Source organism: Panulirus ornatus, chromosome 52 (genome assembly GCF_036320965.1).
Source record: "Panulirus ornatus isolate Po-2019 chromosome 52, ASM3632096v1, whole genome shotgun sequence".
Lineage (NCBI taxonomy): Eukaryota > Metazoa > Arthropoda > Malacostraca > Decapoda > Palinuridae > Panulirus > Panulirus ornatus.
This window is the reverse complement of record NC_092275.1, coordinates 13,856,053-13,879,976: the sequence shown is the minus strand read 5'-3', so window position 1 is coordinate 13,879,976 and position 23,924 is coordinate 13,856,053. Positions and strand designations below refer to the sequence as shown.

Here is a 23,924-nt window from a genome sequence, read left to right as displayed (position 1 = left end):
CCCTCGTATACATTGTTCCCTGTATTTTTCCTCCATTTCTCTCCCACCAGTATTCATCCACTCTGTTTCACTATGTCACAGGTAGTCTTCCTTTCTTACCAACCCTTTTGTTGTACTATCATGCACCATCCTTGTAAACTCTCCATCCTGCATTCTTTCCACATGCCCAAATCACTTCAAAGTGTTATGTTTCACCCACACTACCACTTAACAATTCATTCCCTTTCTATTCCTAGCCATACCACATCTTTCATATCCCCCCCTCATTTCTCTGTTCTTTCCATCTAGTCATGCCACACGCTCTTCTCAAATAGCTAATATTCACAGGCTGGATTCTTGACATCTGTGACTTATTCCATCCCCGTGTTTCAGCTGTATAGGTCAGGGCTGGGAGGACTTTTGCTGTCCCTTAAGCCTTTCTTCACTTCCAAACTTACACCTATACCCTTCATTATTCTATTAAAGGACCCAATGACTCTTCTACCCTGTACTGCTCTCTCCCATATTTTTTCTTCCATGTCACCAAACTTACCCATGACAGCTCCTAAATACTTAAATTCTCTCACCTCTTTTGGTCTTTCACCCCCATATTCAAAGCACAGTTTAGTACACTTTCTTTCTATATGGTTTTGCAAAATCTTTACTTTCACTCTGCTTACTTTCAGACACCATTACTTTACTTCTACTTGCATTTACCTTCAGTCACCTAAGTTTAAACACATCATTAAACAAACTTACAACCTTCTGCAACTCCTCTTCACTCTCAGTGAACAGCATGATATCATACTCCAACAGGTTTGCCACTAGCCACCATACCTCACCACCACACTCCATTTCTGCACCACTTTTCCCTAGTTTTGCTTTCATCTTTCGTATTGCTCTATCCATATATTTATTAGAAAAACACTGTGACATTACACAGCCCAGCCTCACACATACACCTATACCAAAACTTTCGCTTAATTCTCTATCCATTCTTACAGATGCATTTGTTTCTGTATGGAAGGCTTTCACACTATTCAGCAGGTATCCCCCTACCTCATGTATCCTAAACACATTCAATAAAGCTTTCCATTCGACTCAGTTATACCCTTTCTCCAGATCCGTAAAAGCTGCATCCACTTTCTTTTCGTAAGTATTTTTCCATGGTCATCTTCACCACAAAAATCTGATCCACACATCCCCCTACCTTTCCTAAAACCCCTTTGCTCCTCACTTATTCTCCATTCAGTCACTTCTAGCACTCTATCAGTCAACAATTTTGCATACCCATTTCCTGATATGCTTAACAGACTTGTTCCCTGTAATTGCTACATACATCCTTATCACCTTTTCATTTGAAAAAAAGGAACAATTACATCACCCAATCCTTAGGCACAACCTTCTGTTTCCATGCTGAATTACATATCAGATGCATTCATTCTGTCACACTTTCTCCTCCATACTCCAATCCACTCTTTGTGCCTTTCCTACCTTTAGTCTCATTATTGCCCTTTTTACCTCCCTTTTTGTTATAGGCTCTTGCACTTCTATCCTCTTCTTACCGTCTGTCATGCCCATGTATGTTGCTGCCTCAAAGCTTCTCCCACATTCATCAACTCTCCAAAATACTCTTTCCATCTTCATTTCACTTTTTATGTTTGATTCAGTGTCTTATTATTCATATTAACGTTCCACTCTTACATCCACCTCTCTCCTTTTTCACCTCCTCCTAGTACAATTTCTTATTTTCCTTAAACTTTTCATTCAACTTTCTTCTAAAATCTTCATCCACTCTGTTTTTCTCTATCTGCTTGATAACATTCTGCTTACTCATTTCATTTTCTTCCTCCTTTGCTGAGCATCCACTGGTACATTCCTTTCAAGCAATCAACTAGATGCCTTTTTCTTCTCTTTCACAGCCTTTCTAATCTCTTTCGTCTACCATGCATTTCCCTTTTTATTCATACATTGCACGTCTCTGTATCCAACTACTAATTCAACAACCTTTAAAAGTCTTTCTCTGAACATTTTAAACACCTCATTCACACAACTGCATCCCAACATTTACTGCACTTCCTTCTAAACAAGTTATCGTGTTAAACAAGTCTGTTAATTAGCCTGTTAGATTGTTCTCTTATTTGCCAGTGTGCTCTTCTCTATTTTTGACTCTAATTACATCCATATTCCACACCATACTTTTTCCCTTTGTACAAAATTATAATTAAAATCTGACTAAATTACTATTGTTTCTGGCTTGTCACTGTCCTTAAATATTTCCTCAGTTTTTGGTGGTCATGCTGAACCCCTTTTTTTTAGTTTTGGGTGGTTTGTATTGTACAGTATACTGTATATTGTGTGTTCTTGTAGTTGGTATGTTTACTACTAAAGTTCTGCATTCATAGGAGATAGTTTCATTACCTGCTTTGATACTGCTTTCAAATGCTCTGATTGGTAAATCATTCCAAATGTTAACACACTTGTTGATGAAAAAGTACTTTTCATTCAAGGTAAATTCTTTGGCCATGAGTGTGTATCCATTACTATTAGTGAAGCCAGACAAATGTATCCTTAAGTAGTTTGCTAGATTAAGATTATCATAGCCTTTGATAATTTTGAATACATTATGAGATTGCCTCTGAAATTTTTTCTCTTTTAAGTAAATTAAGTCAGTTAGTTGGCTCTCATAGGATAGGTGAAACATAGGAACATTGGAGATGGATAACACATATAGTATAGGTGAAATCAGAATAATGAATGGTGTGAAAAATGAAGATGTTAGAAAGATATGTTGTGTAAGGAAATTATTAAAAAGATGCATGGAAAGCTGTTATCCAAAATTGTGTAGTATTACAGAAGTTATGTTAGATGGTAGGTCAGGGAAAGGTGTATATTAGTAAAATTGAGACTTAAAAAAGGTAAACACCAGGAGATATAATTGAAGGCATTTAGAGTAATGTATGTGGACCAGAGGTATTTCAGATGAATGTGCCACAGGAATTGATTTTAGTCACACCCAGTGAAACCATTTTGTGTATAAAGGTAGAGATATGAATATAAACATACGTTGCAATGGTCAGTCACCTTAGCGTGGATTGTTAAAAAGTAAGAACCTTTAATCTCAGTGGCTAAGTTCATATCTCGCCATAGCATACTGTCCATGAATTGAGGAAGTGTATATAAATGGGAATGGAGTTCATAGATTCTTTTCTTTCATACTATTCGCCATCTCCCACGTTAGCGAGGTAGCGTTAAGAACAGAGGACTGCACCTTTGAAGGAATATCCTCACCTGGCCCCCTTCTCTGCTCCTTCTTTTGGAAAATTAAAAAAAAAGGTAGAAGATTAGGTAGAAGATTGGATAGAAGTAGTCATTAGGAACATTAGTTAGGAGCCTCTACAAACACTGCATTAGACTTGCCCACTGCCAGTGGAATGTTAAGGATGAGGCACTAAAGGCTAAGAAGCAGCACTGGAGTTCTTTAGTTATGGAGAGTCTTTTGCCATGGCCACCCCTTTGAGGGAGTTCCAATTGAAAGAGGCATGAGAGATATAGATAGAATTATTATTATTATTTTTTTTGCATGTTGATATCAAAATGGTACAGGAATCATATGGTTGGCTGATGGACCTCATCAGTGTGTTTGGCAATCGTGGAGGCTTTGAATTAGTGGCTAGTCGATTTGCATCTGGAGAAGAACTTGATGCTGGTCAGATGTCTTCCTTGCTGCTTCCTTTAGGGCAGTGTGCCAGATACTTGGTGAAAGATTTGGTTTGCCCTATTTTGCTGCCAGCAGTTACTCAAGCTCTCCAACATGTTGCTAGTCTTGAGGAGAAGCAACTTAAGGGTCAAGTGAGTCTATGAAGTAGATAACTGGTTGAATTTTATGTTTTACGAATGTATGTTACATTTATTTGATAGTCAATGAAACATCAGCATTTTCTTAATTCATATACAAGTCTTTCTAATATTTTGCTGTTCTTACTTTTTATAGTGATAAAACATTTTGAGGTTAGGCCTTAAGCTACCACTGTCATTTGATTATAGAATGATCATGTAAGTTTAAACTCATATAGATATGTTAATACTATCTAATGATCTTTCAGAAAATAGGGGCTTGTTATGAATTGTTAGAAGCTGTGCGACTCCTCTGTGTGTCTTTGTGGCCGGATAAAGTTCAGCATACAAGTGATCTAAGATTGGAGATGATCATTCGAATGCTAAAAACACCTCATTTTTCTGCACGAATGAATGCATTAAAGGTGAGTTTTGTTGTTCAAATTTATAAGCATTGATTACCCTTCAGCAGTAGACCAAAGTCAATAAACTTTTATCAGTGAAAATTTCTACCGGTTATTGTATCCCCATTTTTCCCCTTCATGTATGTTCCTCTTGTTTTATCTTTTTTTTTTCTCACTGTTAACCTCCTTCCAAAAAATTTTCCTATTCTCCCTAAAGTTTGCTGATATTCACTGACCCTAACTCTCATTTGCCCTCTTTTTCAGCCCCTGTGCATTCCTCTCGACCTTTTGCCACTTTCTCTTATACATCACCCAGTTACTTGCACTTCTTCCCTGTGAGTAATGACCATACACCACTTTCCACAAACAACTTACCTTCATCATCCCAACACTGGCCATGCTTTCTTACATGCCCACCTCCAACCTTCTGTTTGCCACACACATGACTTGCACAATTCAGCAATGTTATCCTAAACCCTTCCCATTTTTACTTTGCATATATATAGTGGAAGGATGGAGTGAAAAAGATTTTGAACAATTGGGGCCTGAACATACAGGAGGGTGAAAGGCGTGCAAGGAATAGAGTGAATTGGAATGATGTGGTATACCAGGGTCAACGTGGTGTCAATGGATTGAACCAGGGCATGTGAAGCGTCTGAGGTAAACCATGGAAAGTTTTATGGGGCCTGGATGTGGAAAGGGAGCTGTGGTTTTGGTTCATCACACATGACAGCTAGAGACTGAGTGTGAATGAAGGTGGCCTTTATTGTCTTTTCCTACTGCTACCTTGTGCGCATGTTGGGGGGTGCCATTCCATGTGTGGTGGAGTGGCGATGGGAATGGTTGAAGGCAGCAAGTATGAATGTGTACATGTGTATATGTATTTATGTCTGTGTATGTATATGTATGTATACATTGCAATGTATAGGTATGTATATGTGCATGTGTGGGCGTTTATGTATATACATGTGTATGTGGGAGGGTTGGGCCATTCTTTCGTCTGTTTCCTTTTGTTACCTTGCTAACACGGGAAAGAGCGACTAAGTAAGAAATAAGATAAACATTGAAAAGTATAGGTATGTATATGTGCCTGTGTGGGCATTTATGTATATGCATGTGTATGTGGGTGGGTTGGGCCATTCTTTCGTCTGTTTCCTTGCGCTACCTCACAAATGCGGGAGACAGCGAATAAGTATAATAGATAAAATGATAATATTTATAGTGTTTAGTACACAGTTTAGATAGGTTTAAGATGCTACACCTGGGAGCATTAGTATGTTTTTTGAAATAGCAATTGCCAGTGAGTATTGTTGGAACAAATATATTCAGAAAAACTATGATGACTTTTGTAAGCTATCAAAGTTTATGGAATATAGGAAATCCATGCAACAATTTGGATATTTTTCTGCTGCTGGCAGTATGCAGTTGTTGTACACTCCTTGACAATTTGATGGATACTGACCAGCCAAGTTATGGAAAATATGATCAAGGATATGAGAACACCTGAGATGTTAGTGAATATTTTCTGACACGCTACTCCTCAAGATACTAGTTTTTTTATTTTTTGCCATGTGCAGGATTTTTAAGAGCCACAGACCATATATGGAATACTCACAATCATGTGGAGGGGGCCATACTGTATAGAGCACATCATCATTGGGTTAACTTCATCATTCCACTTCTCTATGTTTTCCATACTTTTCATACCACATACTTTATAGTTGTCTATAATGTAAAGATTATGATTATGAGTAATGGAAAAATAATAGTTTTGAATTTTTAAATTTCACAAGCTCAGAACAGTTTAATAGACATTAATTGTGAATTAAAAATACTCCTATAACTTGTCCCATTTGAATAGAATTGATATGAAGCTTCAGAAATAGAATACGTACATTGTTGAATATTACTTAATATGTGTATAATAGCATGCCCCTCAGCCCTTTCCCTGGGGATAGGGAAAAAAGAATACTGCCTATGTATCTTGTGCATATTGTAGAAAGGAACTGGAGGGGCAGAAGCAGGAGGCTGGAAATCCTGCCCTCCCGTAATACTTTCTAAAAGAAAGAACGGGGGAAGGAACAGAGCGAGGACTTTTTCCTGTATTCCTGACACTACCTTGTTCATGTAGGAAATAATGAACTCCTTGAAATGCATGTTGTTAGTTTGCTATGCATTAGATAATGTAGTTTGTTAGGAATTAGTTATGTCATTACTTAAGGTCTTATGGTAATTTCACTTATGAATGGAATTTTAGATTTAATTCACTTATGTCTTATTTTGATACTTAATGTTATTGAGTATTATTGTAGTTTTATAACATAATTGATTTTGTGATTATTCTTTTGCAGGAGCTAGCAAGACTAATTGAAGACAGTGAAAGGTGTCGGGGGAATGTAATAGATGCAGATGTCATACAAGAGTGGATGACGAGCAAACGGGTATTGTCCCTTGCATTGGAAGGTAATTATGTTATAAAGAATGTGATGAAGTGTAAGGAATGAAGAAAATTCACTCTATTATGGTTTTTAGGAGTACAGAAACATGACTGGGTTAATGCTTTTTGAAATATTGATATTTTTCTTTCACACTTTGCCCTATCTGGCTTTAGCAAGGTGATGCCAGGAACAAATGAAGAAATGACCGTTATCTGCTGACATTCACCCTATATGTTATGTATAATTCACCAGAACCAGAGCCCATTAACAACACATCACCCTTCCCATATACAACATTGCACTGGTTTGCTCTATCCTGTGCGGTTTTCTCATGCATGTTCAGGCTTTGAATACTCAAAGCATCCTTCACTCCATCCTTCCATTTCCAGTTTGGTCAACCCCTTCTCCTTGTTCCTTCCACTTCCAACATGTGTGCTATCCTTGTTTTCCTCTCCTCGCTCATCCTCTCTATATGTCCAAACGATTCCAATACACCATCTTTTAGCTGTCTCATACTCTTCTTTCTACAGCACTTGTCTCGTACCCTATCATTTTTTATTAGACTATCCCATGTCAAAGTCCAAATCTTAATTATCATTTTTTGCTTATATTATAATTACCCCAAGATCAGCTTCTGTGAAAGAGTTCCTGGTGTTACCCATGACCTTACTAAAGTACCTGCAGCCCAGGGCTACATTACTTTGAGAAGTAAGGAAAATAAGCTCCTTTGGAACGAGTTATTGACTAGACTGGGTTAATCTACAATCTGCAACATACTGAAGATTACAGAGAAAATTCAAAGTGCTGTAGACCATTACTCCACTTTCTGCCATTGTAATCACAAGAGTTAGAAATTAACCTAAGGAGATGTTGAAAATGCTTTCATTATACGTAGAGCATGATATGAAGAAAAAAAAGTGGCTTTAGTAACCTTCAGTTCTGGTCGAAAGCTCTGCAGGGTTATGAGTGATTATGTAAAGAATGGTAGAAGCAGTAGATACTTCACTGTTGTTTCCTGTGTCAAGCGAGGGAGCACCAGGAAACAGATGAAGAATGGCCCTTCCATCCATATACTCATATATATACATAAACGCTTATACACGCACTTGTACATACATATACATATTCACATATAAATACATATTGTTATTATTGTATTCTTTTCTCATTGTAGGTAACATCGACCAAGTACAATATACTGATCGCATGAAGGAACTTGTAGAGTTTATGGGACCCAAGCTGCGAGAAGAGGAATTGTCTCGCATCTGGCTCATGGCAGAGAAGGCCAGTCCACATGTAGTTGACAACATTCACCGAATTATGGCAGCTGCTGCTACACGTTTTAATCCTCATCAGTTTGACCATCTACTAAGTCTCATTAGAAAGGTACTTTGCTCTTTAAATGTGCTCTCAGAGGTTTTACCATGTCATAGTATTTATCATTCTTTCACACATTTCCTTTTACTTTCAGTGTCCAGTTCAAGCTATGATAGAATTATTGTAGAATGCTAGTGGATGTTTAGTTTATTGATTTTATAATGAAATATTTGGTAATATGTAATTTATGTGTTCTATTTGAGGTGAATGAAAGGAATGAAGTAAAAAGTATTAGTTATGTGTAATAAGCAAACAAAAGATATAAATAGATAGAGGGATAAATATAGTGGAGAAAGAATACTGATCACATAGCTCATGCATTGTCGTAGAAGGTGACTAAAAGGGATTTAAGGGAGGAAACTGGAAGTCTTCCCCTCATGTATCAATTTTTAAAAGAAGGAGCGGAGGAAAGAGCCAAAGGTGAATTTTCCCTCTTGGGCCTAGTCATCTGTTCTTGATGCTTCCTTGCACCTGTGAGAAGTTGCAAACAGACATATTAAAGATAGAAAGAGGTGTTTAGGTGATAACAGAACAGCAATGAATACTTATGATAAATGTGGATAAGCAGTAGTAAGAATTTATGAATTTTCATCCTTATGAACTCATGATGGTGTGTGTGTTGCTAGTGAATCACAGGGTACATTCAGTACAGTTGATATCATTTTGCTGTCTATCTGCCTATATATGTATAACTCTGATGCCCATTTCCTTTGGGAACTCCCTCAAGGGGATGGCCGTGACAAGGGTGACAATAGGATGAGTAAGAGGATATATAGAGGAAAAATGTATGATAGAGCCTTTTGATATTATTGGCTCCATTTTTTACATTTGATATATAGTATATATTTGGATTATGATGCACTAACCCTATGAAATACTTTCATTCAGAGTTGGGACAAAGGAAATGACCGTCTTCGTGAAAAACTTCTCTCATTCATTGGAAAAATTGGCCAAGATTCACGATTAGGTCGAACAGCAGAGAAGATGCTGGATGCCCTTTGGGAGTTAGCTCGTGTTTCAGCATTACCACCAAGATTAGTTCACCAGGCAATGAATGAACATTTGATAATTCTCAATGAATCTGCTGCTAGAGACCAGGTAAGAGTATTTATGAATATCAAGAGAGTCTTGAAAAGCAGGTAAAGAGCTCAAATGTTAAGGGAGTAATGCAATGAAAAATGTTAACCAGCAAGGTATGGTAATGTTTGTTTGAACAGCAAATGCTGCCTATTGTGTTATATGTGAAACAGGTCTTTAAAAATGGTATGAGTTGAAGGGTGCTAGCAACTGTGATAATTTTCTGGGAGGCATATTTGGACTAGATAATGGACATAGTAGGGAATAAGGAAATCAGAGGGAAGTTTGACATTTTGAAGGAATTGCTTGTGGGAAGAAGGTGAATGTTGCAGTACTATGAATGACATTAGTATCATTGCATAGGATGAGTAAGAGGATATATAGAGGAAAAATGTATGATAGAGGATGTGATTGAAATATGTTTTTTGAGGAGTGATTTGATAAAGGAATCTGTAGGTACCAAAGAAAATCATGTTATATGATGGAAGTTTTCTCTCTATTTTGTTGAGAGAAAACCCCAAGGTTAGCTAGATGTATGAGAGCAGCATTTTTATAAACACCTAGTATAAGCACTTTATATAGATAGCCTTGTTTTTAACTGTAGTGAAGGAGGCTTTGGAGTATTGTGGCCTAAACTTTCAGGAGGGTGAGAGGCTGGGACGCAGTGTACTGGGGTACTCCATGCAAGAATATGATTTTGATCTGTGCAGCCCAAACAATACTTTAATATCATCATATTCCTCGAACATCCCTTGTTCTTAGGGCCATGTAGAAGTCCAGTTTTTGCTTAGTTCATAAAGTCTAAAGCTTAGTGAAAATGAGTACTCAAGTTGCCATATGAATTCATTACTTGCTGAGTTAATCATTGTATACATACAGAAAAGTGACATCGACACCCTCAGCCCCAGAAAGCTGGCCTGCCAGTCAGTGTGTTACTTTACCACTAAGGCTTTCATCGGCCATCCCAAATGCACAATATGTGCAGCCCCAGCCATTCAACTGTCCCCCCAGCTCACTCCACCTGCAGTATCTTTCTCTTACATTGACTCACCAGCAGTGTGTTTGGATTGATTATTATCATATTTGTCATCATCTGACCCAGGTAGCTGCCTCACTCACACAAGGACTGCTGGCATTCTTTCCACAAAATACATTCTCTTCTTGTCACCCATAGCACTTGATAACACTTAACTCACACATCTCAGTCTTGGTAACTTCAGATTTTCCTGGATTGAGTGCTGTGTGCAAGCCCTGCCTTCAGGCTAAATGTTAGTAGCATTAGACAGAAGTGGTAGGTAGGAACAGTAGATAAAAGCATTATGTAGAAACATTAGGTACAAGTAATAGGTAGGAGCATTATCTGGGAGCAATAGGTAGAAGCAGGAGGCTGCAACATTAGGCAGGAACATTAGTTAGATGCATTAGGTAGAAGTAGTTGGTAGGAACATTAGGTAAGAGCCTCTGTAACACTGTGCTAGAATTGCCCTCTGCTTGTGGCCTTTTAACGGTAAGATAATAAAGGCTGAGAAGTGGTACTGGAATTCACTGGTTGTGGAGACTATTGCTTTTACTACCCCCTGAGGCATCAGAGATATCGATAAATAGATAGATAGATGGATATTATCATCAATGAATACCGTTTATTATTTTTTTTGAAATGTGATTTTCCCAGCCCATCTTGTAGAATGAAAAGAGTTAAGATTGTAGAATGACTGCAAGACATTGAACACAGTTTAATTTTCTTTTTTGTATTTGTTTACCCTTTCCCACATGAGGGAGGTAGCACCAGGAATAGACAAAGAAATGGACCCACTTGCACACATTCACTCTAGCTGTCAGTTTATTGTATGGGAACCAGAACCCCTTATCCATAACCAAGACGTACAGACCAGTCTTTTCCATTGTTTCTTTCAACTACCTCATATGCCCTATACTATAAAGAATATCCGTCTTTACCTCAACAAAAAGTGACCTCTCTTTCCAAACATTTTTTAATATGCTCAGGACCTTTGCACCCTCACCCACCCTTTGCTAACTTCAGCTATCATGATTTTCTATGCTGCTTTGTTCTTTCGCGTATTTAAAATGCTCCCCTTCCACCAAGTCCGCTCCGTTTAATTGCCTCTCAACTAACTTGTTTCTTTTCACTGCATAACCCAGTAACCTTGCTTTTATTCACATATACTCTCAACTTTCTCCTTTCATATTCTTCTAATAAAACAGCTCTCTGGGTCAGAGGATTGCAATATGACAACCACTAAAGTTCTGGCTCACTACATAGCTGTGTCTAACCCTTCTGATACCCAAGTGAGTAGTATTGGTAATATACTTCCATGGTCCTTGGCTATCTATCAGCCATTACTTACCAAATAATTTTGTTGATTGTAATTTTAGGATATTGGTTAGTGATTTGATGGAAAGAGTAGTATTAAGAAGGGAATGATTGATTGAGGAAGCTATAGTGAGCTATTATGAGTTAATGGAAAGTTATGGAAGATATTTTATTAATAAGATTGACAGTGAACTAAGTAAATTATGATGAGTAGAACGAATTTGTATGGAAATTAAAGATAAAGAATGTTATGAGGAATTTTTTTCAAGATATTAGATCTATGAAATTTGTAAGAGAAATTACATTGGCTGTTGATTTTTTAAATTCAGCAGTATTATTTATATTTTGATTTATTATACTTAATTGCTGTTTCCTGCATCAGCGAGTTAGCACCAGGGAACAGACAGAGAATGGTCTATCCTCTCATATATACACATATATATACAGCAGTAGTATATATAATATTCTGTTTTTCAGCTTCGCAAATCTTACATAGTTCGTTGTGTGGAAGACATCAAAAGAAGCCCAGCAGTTTATCTGCCTCTCAAGCAGTTACATTATTTGGCTCAGTCAATTACAAAAGGAGGAGCATCTTACTTCAAAACTGAAAAGGTTGGGATAAGAGCATTACATGATGTGCTGATGAGAGAAACTGCCTCATCTTTGTTATTTTGTATGTATTCAGATATCAGGACAGATGTTTCCCATCTTTCATTGTTCTAATATTTTTTTAACTTGTCAAGAAGTTGAAATATGTTCATATTGGCTGAAATATGTTTCAGGGAACACTCTCAGACCTCAAGGACAAATTATTCCCATCTTTCATTGTTCTAACTTTTTTAACTTGTCAGGAAGTTGAAATATGTTCATATGGATTGAAATACATTTCAGGCAACACTCTCAGACCTCAATCGCAGCCATGAAATCGTAAAACTTATAACCTTGAGTCTTGGTAAATGCCATGCTCTTGCAGTGTCCACCAGTGGGAACCAGCAGCCTTCTCCATCAACAATGATTGATGGTAAATACACTCATGATGATGTAAGTAGAAACAAAAATGACCACAATATTTTTTAGCCAAGTTGTATCTTTCACTTCACTCAAGTTATTTACCATGTCAAGCTGTTGAAGCCATATGGTTAGCATCAGTGAGACAGGCAAACAACAAAAATACAACTGTTACATGCATGGTTCTCAAACTGTATAACTATGATGTGATTTGAAGGGCATTTTGACACAGATACTCAAAAACACTAATGTAATCATCTTTTAGAGCTTTAAGGTTCTTAAATGAATTTTACTAGTGGCATTACTCAGCAGCTTAGTGAATATGTCAGCAGTTTTGATGAAAGTCATTGGGTATCAATGATGGATGATTTAGATGTGAGAGAGAAAAAGTGTAGGGGACAGGAAAGAACCCTGAGGGACACCACTGTTGATGGAGAGAAGGGGAAGGCTGATCCATCCACAACCACAGAATAAGATCACCCAGAGAGGAGGCTAGATATGAAGGAGCAAAGTGAGAGAGGGAAGCCAAAGGAGGGGAGCTTAGAGATGAGACCCCGATGTCACGCCCTGTCAAAAGCTTTAGATATGTCAAGGGCATTGACACCTGACTCCCCAAAATCTTTCAGGGATGATGACCAGACATTTGTAAGGTAGGAAAGAATATCATCGACGGATCTTGCATTACGGAAGCTATACTGGTGATCAGAGAGAAGACTGAGAACCAGTCACTCTCCTATCTTCCTACTCTTACATATGTCATACACCCTTGATAATAACTTCTCACATTGCTTCTAGCATCTTACCTCCCACACCATATATTCTTGAGACCTTCCACATAGCATCTCTATCAGCGCTAACATCTGCCTTCCCCAGATCCATAAATGCCACATAGAAAGGAAAAGATGTGCAAAAGTAGTTCTTTTGTAATGGAGTGATTGATGAATGGATGAGCCAATTGATGAGACATAATGCATTTAGTATGAAGAAATTCAAGAAGTTGGTTAAAAGTAAATGACATGTAAGAGATAGGATCCTGAGAGATATAAACTTCTTCCTCTTGTTGTAAATGATTATGAATAGGTAGTTACTTATCCTGTAATTTCAAAACTTACATCATTGTGCATTGGAAAGTTGTTATGAACTTCATGGAATTTTTTATTTTGCGATTAGTGAAAACCATATAAATATTACTTTTTTTCAGTACTTGAGGGTTCACCTTGAGTTTCTGCAGTTCTTACTGAAAGAAGGAGATATTTATTTGGCCTGGCCTCGATGTAAGGACATATGGGACACTTTAGTGGCTAACCCCAAAGCCTCTGGTTATGATAAGGAGGTCAGTGCTTTGTTGATTCGTAGTTTATTACTTTTTTCTGTGCTTGATTGTTTTAATCCTCATGTTGATGCATGCAAATAAATTCAAGTGCTTTTGTTAACTTCTTACAGATGTAGAAGTAGCACTGTGTGTCATCCACAGCAAATAAAGGTGGGAAAACTCCAGATAAAGAGAAAGAGCATGAAATTTTCTGATGAAAGTATCTACATAAATTATTAGACAAACTTTAGGTTTCAGTTGGTGGTATGAGAACATACTTAGCCAACAAAAACTTTACTTCCTTGGTTTGCTGTGATATAAACAAGCAGCCATTCATTGTTTTTCAGAGGAAACAAATAACAGTGGCAGATTATAAGGTCTTGGAGCTATCAACAGGTAAGAAAGAAAAATGCACTCAAGTATTACAAACTCAAAATAATAAACTTTTTTTCTTTGTTGGAGGCTTCAGTCATAGGTAAAAGTCCACATCAAGGCCTGGCCTTAATTGTATAATAGAGATGATTATGAAAGGGAAAGAGACGAGACAGGGGAAAGTATTTATGAATTTTGGAGGATGTGAAAAACTGGTCATTTAGAATGTACCAGGTCATAGTTATTGTGAAAGACTTGAGATGTTAGAAAGTTCCAAAGCTTCAAAGTGTAAGGAAAGAAAGAGTTATAAAAATGGCCCTCTCGAGTTGCCATTAGTAACACTAATCACATGATGCAGGAGCTTGCTGAGAAATGCATGGTGGCATACAAGCAGCCAGCTCTCAGGAACGAAAACAAAGTAATACCTTTAGGAGGTGGAAAGTATGATAAGATATTATAATTGCAAAGGGAAAGTGAACCAACATTGCAGCATAAGGTAAGGGGGTCAAGTTTGGAAGTTTGCCTGAAACAGTTTATGTCGGACTGCTTTTGACTCAGCTCTGTCAAGTAAAGCTGCAGATATAGAACCACCCCAAAAGTGAGAACAGTACTCCCTACAAGGATGAAGCAATCCCTAGTATAAACAGAGCAACTGGCCAGAAGAGAAGTTTTGACATACAAACAGGACACCGAGTTTCTTAGGGGCAGACTTAGCTCTTCCCGTAATGTGGGGTTTCCAAGAAAGAATGGATGTTACAGTAATACCAAGTATGTTCATTGAGTCAAGAGGTAGAATTGCTGAACCATCAAAGGAGAGACAAGAGTTGTTCCCTCCACTTTGGACACACATATCCTCTTTGTCAACATTTCCTCACTCATGCTCTCCATATGTTCAAACAATTTCAACACACCCTTTTCTGCTCTCTCACAACCAAACTCTTTTTATTTCCATGCATCTCTCTTACCCTTTCATTACTTAATCAAGCCACCTCACACCACATATTGTCGTCAAACTTTTCATTTCTGACACATCCACCCTCTTCTGCACACCTCTGTCTATAACCCATGCCTGGTAACCATATAATATTATTGGGACTACTACTTCTAACATACCCATTTTTGCCCTCTGAGTTAACATTCTCTCTTTCTACACATTCTTCATCATTCCCAGACCTTTCACTGCCTCCCCCACCCTATAAATCACTTCCACTTCCTCGGTTCCATTCGCAGCTAAGTCCACTCCCAGATTTTTAAGACACTTTGCCTCCTCCAATTTTTTCCATTCAAACTTGCATCCCAGCTAACTTGCCCCTCAACCCTGTTGAACCTAAGAACCTTGCTTTTATTCACTGTTACACTCAACTTTATTTTTTACACACTTCGAAACTCTGTCACCAACTTCTGCAGTTTCTCACTCGAATCAGCCACCAGTGCTTTAACCATCATTGCAAATGACAACTGACTCACTTCCCAGGCCCTCTAATCCCCATCAGACTGCATATTTGCCCTTCTTTCCAAAACTCTTGCATTTACTTCCCTTATCACCCCATCCATAAACAAATTAAACAACCATGGTGACATGACACACCCTTGCCACAGACTAACCTTCACTAGAAACCTATCACTCTATTCTCATCCTACTCATACACATGCCTTACACCCTTGATAAAAACTTTTCACTGCTTCTAGAAGCATACCTCCCACACCATATATTCTTAATGCCTTCCACAAAGCATCTTTAACAACTGTATCACTTGCCTTCTCCAGATCCATAAGTGCCACATACAGATCCATTTGTTTTTCTAAATATTTCTCACACAAATTCTTCATTGCAAACACCTGATCCAACACCTGATCCACACATCCTCAACCACTTCGGAAACAACACTGCTCCTCCCCAACTTGATGCTCTGTAAATGCCTTCACCTTCTCAATCAGTACCCTTCCATACAATTTTCCAGGTATACTCAACAAAGTTTTGCCTCTGTATTTTGAACACTCGCCTTTATCCCCTTTGCCTTTGTACAATGGCACTATGAATGCATTCTGCCAATCCTCAGGAACTTCACCATGATCCATACATACACTAAATTTCCTTACCAACCAATCAACAAAACATTCACCTCCTTTCTTATTGAATTCAACTGCAATACCATCCACTCCCACCACCATGCTGGATTTCATCTTCCTCAAGGCTTTCACCACCTCTTCTTTCTTCGCCAAACCACTCTGCCTGACTCTCTCACTTCATTCACCACCCCAGCCAAAACACCCTACATCTTCCACTCTGTCATCAAACACATTCAACAATACTTCAAAGTACTCCATCACTACCTGTTATCACTTCCCCCCTTGCCCCCTTCACGGATGTTTCCATTCAATCTTGTCTTTCACAAATTATTTACCTCCTTCCAAAACATCTTATTATTCTCCCTAAAGTTTAATGATACTCTCACCCCAACTCTCATTTGCCCTCTTTTTCAACCCTTGCACCTTTCTCTTAACCTCCTGCTGCTTTCTCTTATGCATCTGGTCATTTGCACTCTTTCCATTTAAGTACCATTCAAATGCCTTTCTTTTCTCTTTCACCAACAGTTTTACTTCTTCATTTCACCATTCACTACCCTTTCTAATCTGCCCACCTCACACCTTTCTCATGCCACATGCATCTCGTGCACATGCTATTACTGCTTCCCTAAATACTTACCATTCCTCACCCACTCCCCTCACTTCATTTGTTCTCACCTTTTGCCATTCTACACTCAGTGTCCTGATATTTTTTCACACAAATCTCCTTTCCAAGCTCTTTTACTCTTACCACTCTCTTCTCCCCAACATTCTCTCTTATTTTTTGAAAATCTACAAATCTTCACCTTCGCCTCCATGAGATAGTGATCAGACATCCCACCAGCTGCCCATCTCAGCACATTTACTTCCAAAAATCTCTCTTTTTCACGCCTATCAATTAATGCATAATCTGATAACGTCCGTTGATCATCTCTCCTACTCATATACATATACTTGTGTATATCTTTTTAAACCAGGTATTCCCGGTCACCAGTCTTTTTTCAGCATACAAGTCCACAAGCTCTTCACCATTTCCATTCACAGCACTGAATACCCCATGCTAACAAATTATACCCTCAACTGCCACATTACTCACCTTTGCATTTACATCACCCATCTCGCTCAACTGCTCCCAAACACTTGCCTTTCATGATCTTTCTTCTCAAGACCAGATGCATAAGCACCAATAATCACCCATCTCTCACCATCCACTAGTTTTACCCACATCAATCAAGAATTTACTTCCATGCACTGTCATACACTTCCACAACTCCTGATTCAGGAGTAGTGCTTGTCCTTCATCAGATCTTGACCCTCACCAACCCTAAGACACTTCCAACCATTCTTCCTCTTTACCCTTGAGCTTCATTTTCTTTTTTTCTTTTTGCTCTCTGGTTAGAATGGGTTGGCAACAATGTTACATGAATGGATACATTGTGAAATAGTTTATGCAGTGTGCTCCAGATGGTTCTTGTTTGCAATGATAGACTGCAAAAGGTAAAATCTGATTATATGAATGGGTACATTGTGAAATTGTTTATGCAGTGTGCTCCAGGTGGTCCTTGTTTGCAATGGTAGACTGCAGAAGGTAAAATCTGATGATTTTGGTTGTTAGAGGTTGTGGGTTGGAAGTGGGGGTTCGATGGTTGTTTATATTGAGGATTTTGAAGGGATTCTGTTGGTTTCTGTATGGTTCTCTTGTGGGATCTTGGGTGTGAGTTTTGAGCTATGCAGGATGGTGAACACTGTAATATCCTGACAAATATGTGTGGGTTTATGGGTTAACTTCTGTGATTGGGTACTGTGTTTCGGGGTAGGGGCACTTGGTAAGGGAGATGTCAGTGTGTAGATTTTTGTTTTCTTTTTGTCAGGAGTGCTGTCATTGTTTGTGTTCTTTTTTGTAGGTAGGTAGTAGTTGAAAGGCAGCCACTGACCAGGGAGGAACATTAACTGTCCTACTTTTCTGGTTATCGGATGGGTTAGTTATGGCTATGTCGTTAGCCAGCATCTCAGTGGTTGTCAGGTTGTACTCCCTTGACCCATTTATTTTTTTTCTTTTATGCCTCTCCTGCACATGGACTGCTAGCATTCTGTCCACAAACTTATAATCTCTCATTGTCACATACAGGTTGAGTATCCCTTATACGAAATGCCTAGGCCCTGAAGTATTTCAGATTTTGAAGTTTTTTGGATTTTGAAATATTTACATATACATAATGAGGTATGTGGAAAACAGGATGGTATGGAAACAAACAGGTTAGAGCTGAGACATACCTCAGTGTTTCGACCATTCAGCGGTCTTCCTCAGGAGAGACTGATTCCAGCATTCAGCAGGAATGTGTTCCCCAGCAAGTGTTGGTCAGTAGGACGCCTTGGTGTGTTGCTCTCTGATTGGATCACTTGTCCTGCTACTTCCACCTTGTTCACAGCAATCTTTGTTGCTGACATGACCAGCAGATGAAACCAGACCTTGTGTTAAGGTTATTTTCAATCCTTTCCTCTAGTTAAGCTTTCACACTATGACTAAATGGTTTGTCACTTGCCCGTAGTTGCCTTGGCATTGACTGTTTAGTGATAATGTGAAAGCTTACCTAGAGGAAGGAATTAAGAACAACGTTAACACAAGGGTTTAGTGATAGTGTGAAAGCTTACCTAGAGGAAGGAATTAAGAACAATGTTAACACAAGGTCTGGGTTCATCTACTGGTCATGTCAGGCATTGGAGATTGCTGTGAACAGGTGAAGGTAGCAGGACAAGCAATGCAATCATAGAGCGACTTGCCAAGGTGTCCATCTGGGTAACCATCACTCACTGGGGAATATGGTCTGGTCAGATACTAGAATCAGTATCTCCAGAGGAAGATGGTTGAATGGTTGAAACATTGAGGTATGTCTCAGCTCTTACCCATTTGTTTCCATACCATCCTGTTTTCCACATTTGTCATGTTGGATAATAAGTAATGAGATATCTTAGGAATAGGACACAAGTCTAAATACAAAATTCATTTATGTTTCAAATACAACTTACACACAGCCTAAAGGTGATGTATACAATATTTTCAGTAATTTTGTGCATGAAAGAAAGTTTGTGTAACACTGAACCATCAGAAAGCTAAGGTGTCACAACCTCAGCCGTCCATGTGGACAATCTATGGTTGTGTGGCATCACTTCCATTCCTGACTCTGAATATATATATGATATTGCTAAGCAATCATTTTCTTACACTTATTCACACGGAGCAGAGAATAAGCAAAAACCAGTGAGTAATGTTCGTAGGTCTGGCAGTGATGATGGTTTGTATCAAACTGGTGCCAACAGAGCGTCAGAGCCCAGCATGGGCAAGTGAGGTCAGGTGTGGAATTTTCCACTTGTAATGTCATGTCGCACACAAAAAGTTTCTGACTGTGGAGAATTTTGGATTAGGAATGCTCATCCTGTGTAACACGTGACAACACCTAACTCAACTCATTCTTCATAACTAGATTTTCCTGTGGTGAGCACTATGCACTGTCCTTGCCTTTTGACAAATAGCTAGAAGTAGTAGGTAGGAACATAAGGCAGGAACATTAGGTAGAAACACTAGGTAGAAGTAGTAGGTAAGAACATTAGGCTGGAGCATTAGATAGAAGTAGAGGTTGGAACATGAGGTGGTAGCATTAAGTGGAAGTAGTTAGTAGGAAAATTTGGAAGGAGTCCTAGAAACAATGTACTAAAGTTCCTCTTCCAGTAGCCTAAGTTTGAGGCACTAAAGACTAAGAAGGGGCACTGGAATTCACCAGCTTTCAAGTACTTTTGCCATGTCCCTCATCCTTTGAGGGAGTTCCCAGAGGGAATAGGCATCAGAGATATAGATAAATAGTGTTCTCTTTTATGTTTTGTATGGTGTCTGTGAATGGGCTATTGTGATGTAAAAGTGTTATGAGCCCTCTTCCTCATACTTGTTGTCTATCCTGTCTCAGAGTTATGTAGCTGTAGAAGGAAGGGAGGGTCAGCCTGGTTGTGAGTCTAATTTCTTAGATGAGGTCTTTATGTATGTTTTGCTCTGTAAGATGAGTACTTCTGTACGTATCTATTAAATGTCATTGAGATTGAATTGTATGTTGAGTGTGTTAATGCGCTTCTGTGGATTGGTAGAGTTGTCTTATTCAGTGTGGGTTTGTATTTGTGATGTCCACTGGATGTATATACTGGGATTGTGCACGTATGATGGATACTGTAGATGCATACGTCCAGGTGGTTGTGATATGTCCCGACCTGTGAGTGGTTTTTTGCATAGAGAAAGGATGTCTAGTAGAAGTAATACCATTCAAGACAGATGTTGCATCTTATGCAGGTGTGTTTTCTGATGGTGGGAAATTGACAATGTGGGCAGATGTTCTCTAGGAGTCTAGGGCTGAGGTTCAAGTCACGAGCCAGCATTAGTATTATGGAGATGATAACAAAGACATCATCCACCCAGTGATGAAAAACGATTGTGGACATGTAAAGTGTTTGGCCAAGAATAGCATGGTAAAGTGTTTGACAAGAACAGCCTGAGGTTGTACAGCTCTTTACAGGAATAGGTTGAGAGTACATACCCAAGACAAAATTTTGCCACAATGGCAGGAATAGCACTCGGTGCATACTGTGCTGCTTGCTTATATTATTCTGTTTCTTTTGATCACTGTCATATTCTCATTTCATATCTTGCTTGTTGGATAATGTTTTTTCAGCAACTATTCCTCTTGAGTAAATGTCTATTTTAGGCTTATCTGGTATTGTCACCAAACTACAGTATAGCTTTCTTTTGAATGTCTTTCAGTCACATCATGTGCATTTCTTAGTTCTCCAGGGTTGGCAAAAAATAATGATTCCAGTTTCCTTACAGATCCCTTTTGAGGTTCAGATGTAGTTGTTAGTAGGGGGTTCAGATGTTCTTAGTGCAGAAGATGCTGGTCCATCAATTAGGGGGTGGTGGGGTTCCACTACTTAGTGTGTCTGTATTCCTCTTCCTTCTTCTTCGTCTTTCCCTCAGCACCACGATAGAAAATGGAGGTTCCATTAGTAATCCTCATTTATATCGTTGAATCATAGGTAAAATTGTGTTGTTTAACATTGTTTTGCTTAATATAACACATTTCAGGAATGTATTTATTATAGTGAATGAGGACTCCCTTTTTTTTTTTTTTTTTTTTTTTTTTTTTTATATACTTTGTCGCTGTCTCCCGCGTTTGCGAGGTAGCGCAAGGAAACAGACGAAAGAAATGGCCCACCCCCCCCCCCATACACATGTACATACACACGTCCAGACACGCAAATATACATACCTACACAGCTTTCCATGGTTTACCCCAGACGCTTCACATGCCCTGCTTCAATCCACTGACAGCACGTCAACCCCTGTATACCACATGACTCCAATTCACTCTATTTCTTGCCCTCCTTTCACCCTCCTGCATGTTCAGGCCCCGATCACACAAAATCTTTTTCACTCCATCTTTCCACCTCCAATTTGGTCTCCCTCTTCTCCTCGTTCCCTCCACCTCCGACACATATATCCTCTTGGTCAGTCTCTCCTCACTCATTCTCTCCATGTGCCCAAACCATTTCAAAACACCCTCTTCCGCTCTCTCGACCACGCTCTTTTTATTTCCACACATCTCTCTTACCCTTACGTTACTTACTCGATCAAACCACCTCACACCACACATTGTCCTCAAACATCTCATTTCCAGCACATCCATCCTCCTGCGCACATCTCTATCCATAGCCCACGCCTCGCAACCATACAGCATTGTTGGAACCACTATTCCCTCAAACATACCCATTTTTGCTTTCCGAGATAATGTTCTCGACTTCCACACATTTTTCAAGGCTCCCAAAATTTTCGCCCCCTCCCCCACCCTATGATCCACTTCCGCTTCCATGGTTCCATCCGCTGACAGATCCACTCCCAGATATCTAAAACACTTCACTTCCTCCAGTTTTTCTCCATTCAAACTCACCTCCCAATTGACTTGACCCTCACCCCTACTGTACCTAATAACCTTGCTCTTATTCACATTTACTCTCAACTTTCTTCTTCCACACACTTTACCAAACTCAGTCACCAGCTTCTGCAGTTTCTCACATGAATCAGCCACCAGCGCTGTATCATCAGCGAACAACAATTGACTCACTTCCCAAGCTCTCTCATCCCCAACAGACTTCATACTTGCCCCTCTTTCCAGGACTCTTGCATTTACCTCCTTTACAACCCCATCCATAAACAAATTAAACAACCATGGAGACATCACACACCCCTGCCGCAAACCTACATTCACTGAGAACCAATCACTTTCCTCTCTTCCTACACGTACACATGCCTTACATCCTCGATAAAAACTTTTCACTGCTTCTAACAACTTGCCTCCCACACCATATATTCTTAATACCTTCCACAGAGCATCTCTATCAACTCTATCATATGCCTTCTCCAGATCCATAAATGCTACATACAAATCCATTTGCTTTTCTAAGTATTTCTCACATACATTCTTCAAAGCAAACACCTGATCCACACATCCTCTACCACTTCTGAAACCGCACTGCTCTTCCCCAATCTGATGCTCTGTACATGCCTTCACCCTCTCAATCAATACCCTCCCATATAATTTACCAGGAATACTCAACAAACTTATACCTCTGTAATTTGAGCACTCACTCTTATCCCCTTTGCCTTTGTACAATGGCACTCTGCACGCATTCCGCCAATCCTCAGGCACCTCACCATGAGTCATACATACATTAAATAACCTTACCAACCAGTCAACAATACAGTCACCCCCTTTCTTAATAAATTCCACTGCAATACCATCCAAACCTGCTGCCTTGCCGGCTTTCATCTTCCGCAAAGCTTTTACTACCTCCTCTCTGTTTACCAAATCATTTTCCCTAACCCTCTCACTTTGCACACCACCTCGACCAAAACACCCTATATCTGCCACTCTGTCATCAGACACATTCAACAAACCTTCAAAATACTCATTCCATCTCCTTCTCACATCACCACTACTTGTTATCACCTCCCCATTTACGCCCTTCACTGAAGTTCCCATTTGCTCCCTTGTCTTACGCACCCTATTTACCTCCTTCCAGAACATCTTTTTATTCTCCCTTTATATGTGAATTTTGGAAATCAGTCACGACCAGTGCCTAATTGTCTGTTGATATGGATTATCATTTGCAGTTATTTGATAAAGAGCAAAGGAATAATTCTTATGTGTTTTGACCATTTAAGACAATGACAGTGAGTAATAACTGTATGGTTTTAGTTTAGAAGGGAAAAGTATTTGTTATGTAGATAGACAGATTTTCAGAATATAGTATCTTGAAATAGATTTCAGTCCAAATTTATTTAGAAAAGTGTATTTTGGAATAGCTTTTGTTATCTTTTATTGATGGATTTCCTTTCCTTTATAAAGATTCATCGGAACTGAAAATATAAAGAAGCAAAAGGGTTAGGCCTGCATATTTTTTTTCTTTTTCCAGATTTGCTTTTCCTGGTTCAGTGGATGCCTAGGTGATCTAGATAGCAGTACTCAGCATGACCTGTTTTGTGAGAAGCTGCTTCGCCTTGACCCAGTCACTATCACACGCCCAGCATTCACCTGTTTTGTGGATTACTTTCACGCAGTCAACCACAATGATCATAAACTTATTCGGAATGGTAGTTTAATTGTAAGTATCACACTATGATTAAT

General features: G+C 38.9%; 1 protein-coding gene across 3 annotated transcripts in view; it reads left to right on the top strand.

Annotated features, from left to right (window-relative positions):
• LOC139765085 (ubiquitin carboxyl-terminal hydrolase 24-like) overlaps window positions 1-23,924 on the top strand; it is a 255,707-nt gene that overhangs the window by 47,900 nt on the left and 183,883 nt on the right. For 2 of the 3 annotated variants that reach the window (XM_071692247.1, XM_071692245.1), the window contains exons 5-13: window positions 3,586-3,831; window positions 4,086-4,241; window positions 6,572-6,683; window positions 7,833-8,044; window positions 8,924-9,133; window positions 11,922-12,056; window positions 12,336-12,485; window positions 13,654-13,785; window positions 23,713-23,901. In XM_071692247.1, the coding sequence (XP_071548348.1) occupies window positions 3,586-3,831; window positions 4,086-4,241; window positions 6,572-6,683; window positions 7,833-8,044; window positions 8,924-9,133; window positions 11,922-12,056; window positions 12,336-12,485; window positions 13,654-13,785; window positions 23,713-23,901 (1,542 nt within the window). The remainder of the gene's footprint in view (window positions 1-3,585; window positions 3,832-4,085; window positions 4,242-6,571; window positions 6,684-7,832; window positions 8,045-8,923; window positions 9,134-11,921; window positions 12,057-12,335; window positions 12,486-13,653; window positions 13,786-23,712; window positions 23,902-23,924) is intronic. The other variant, XM_071692246.1, reaches the window with a different exon arrangement.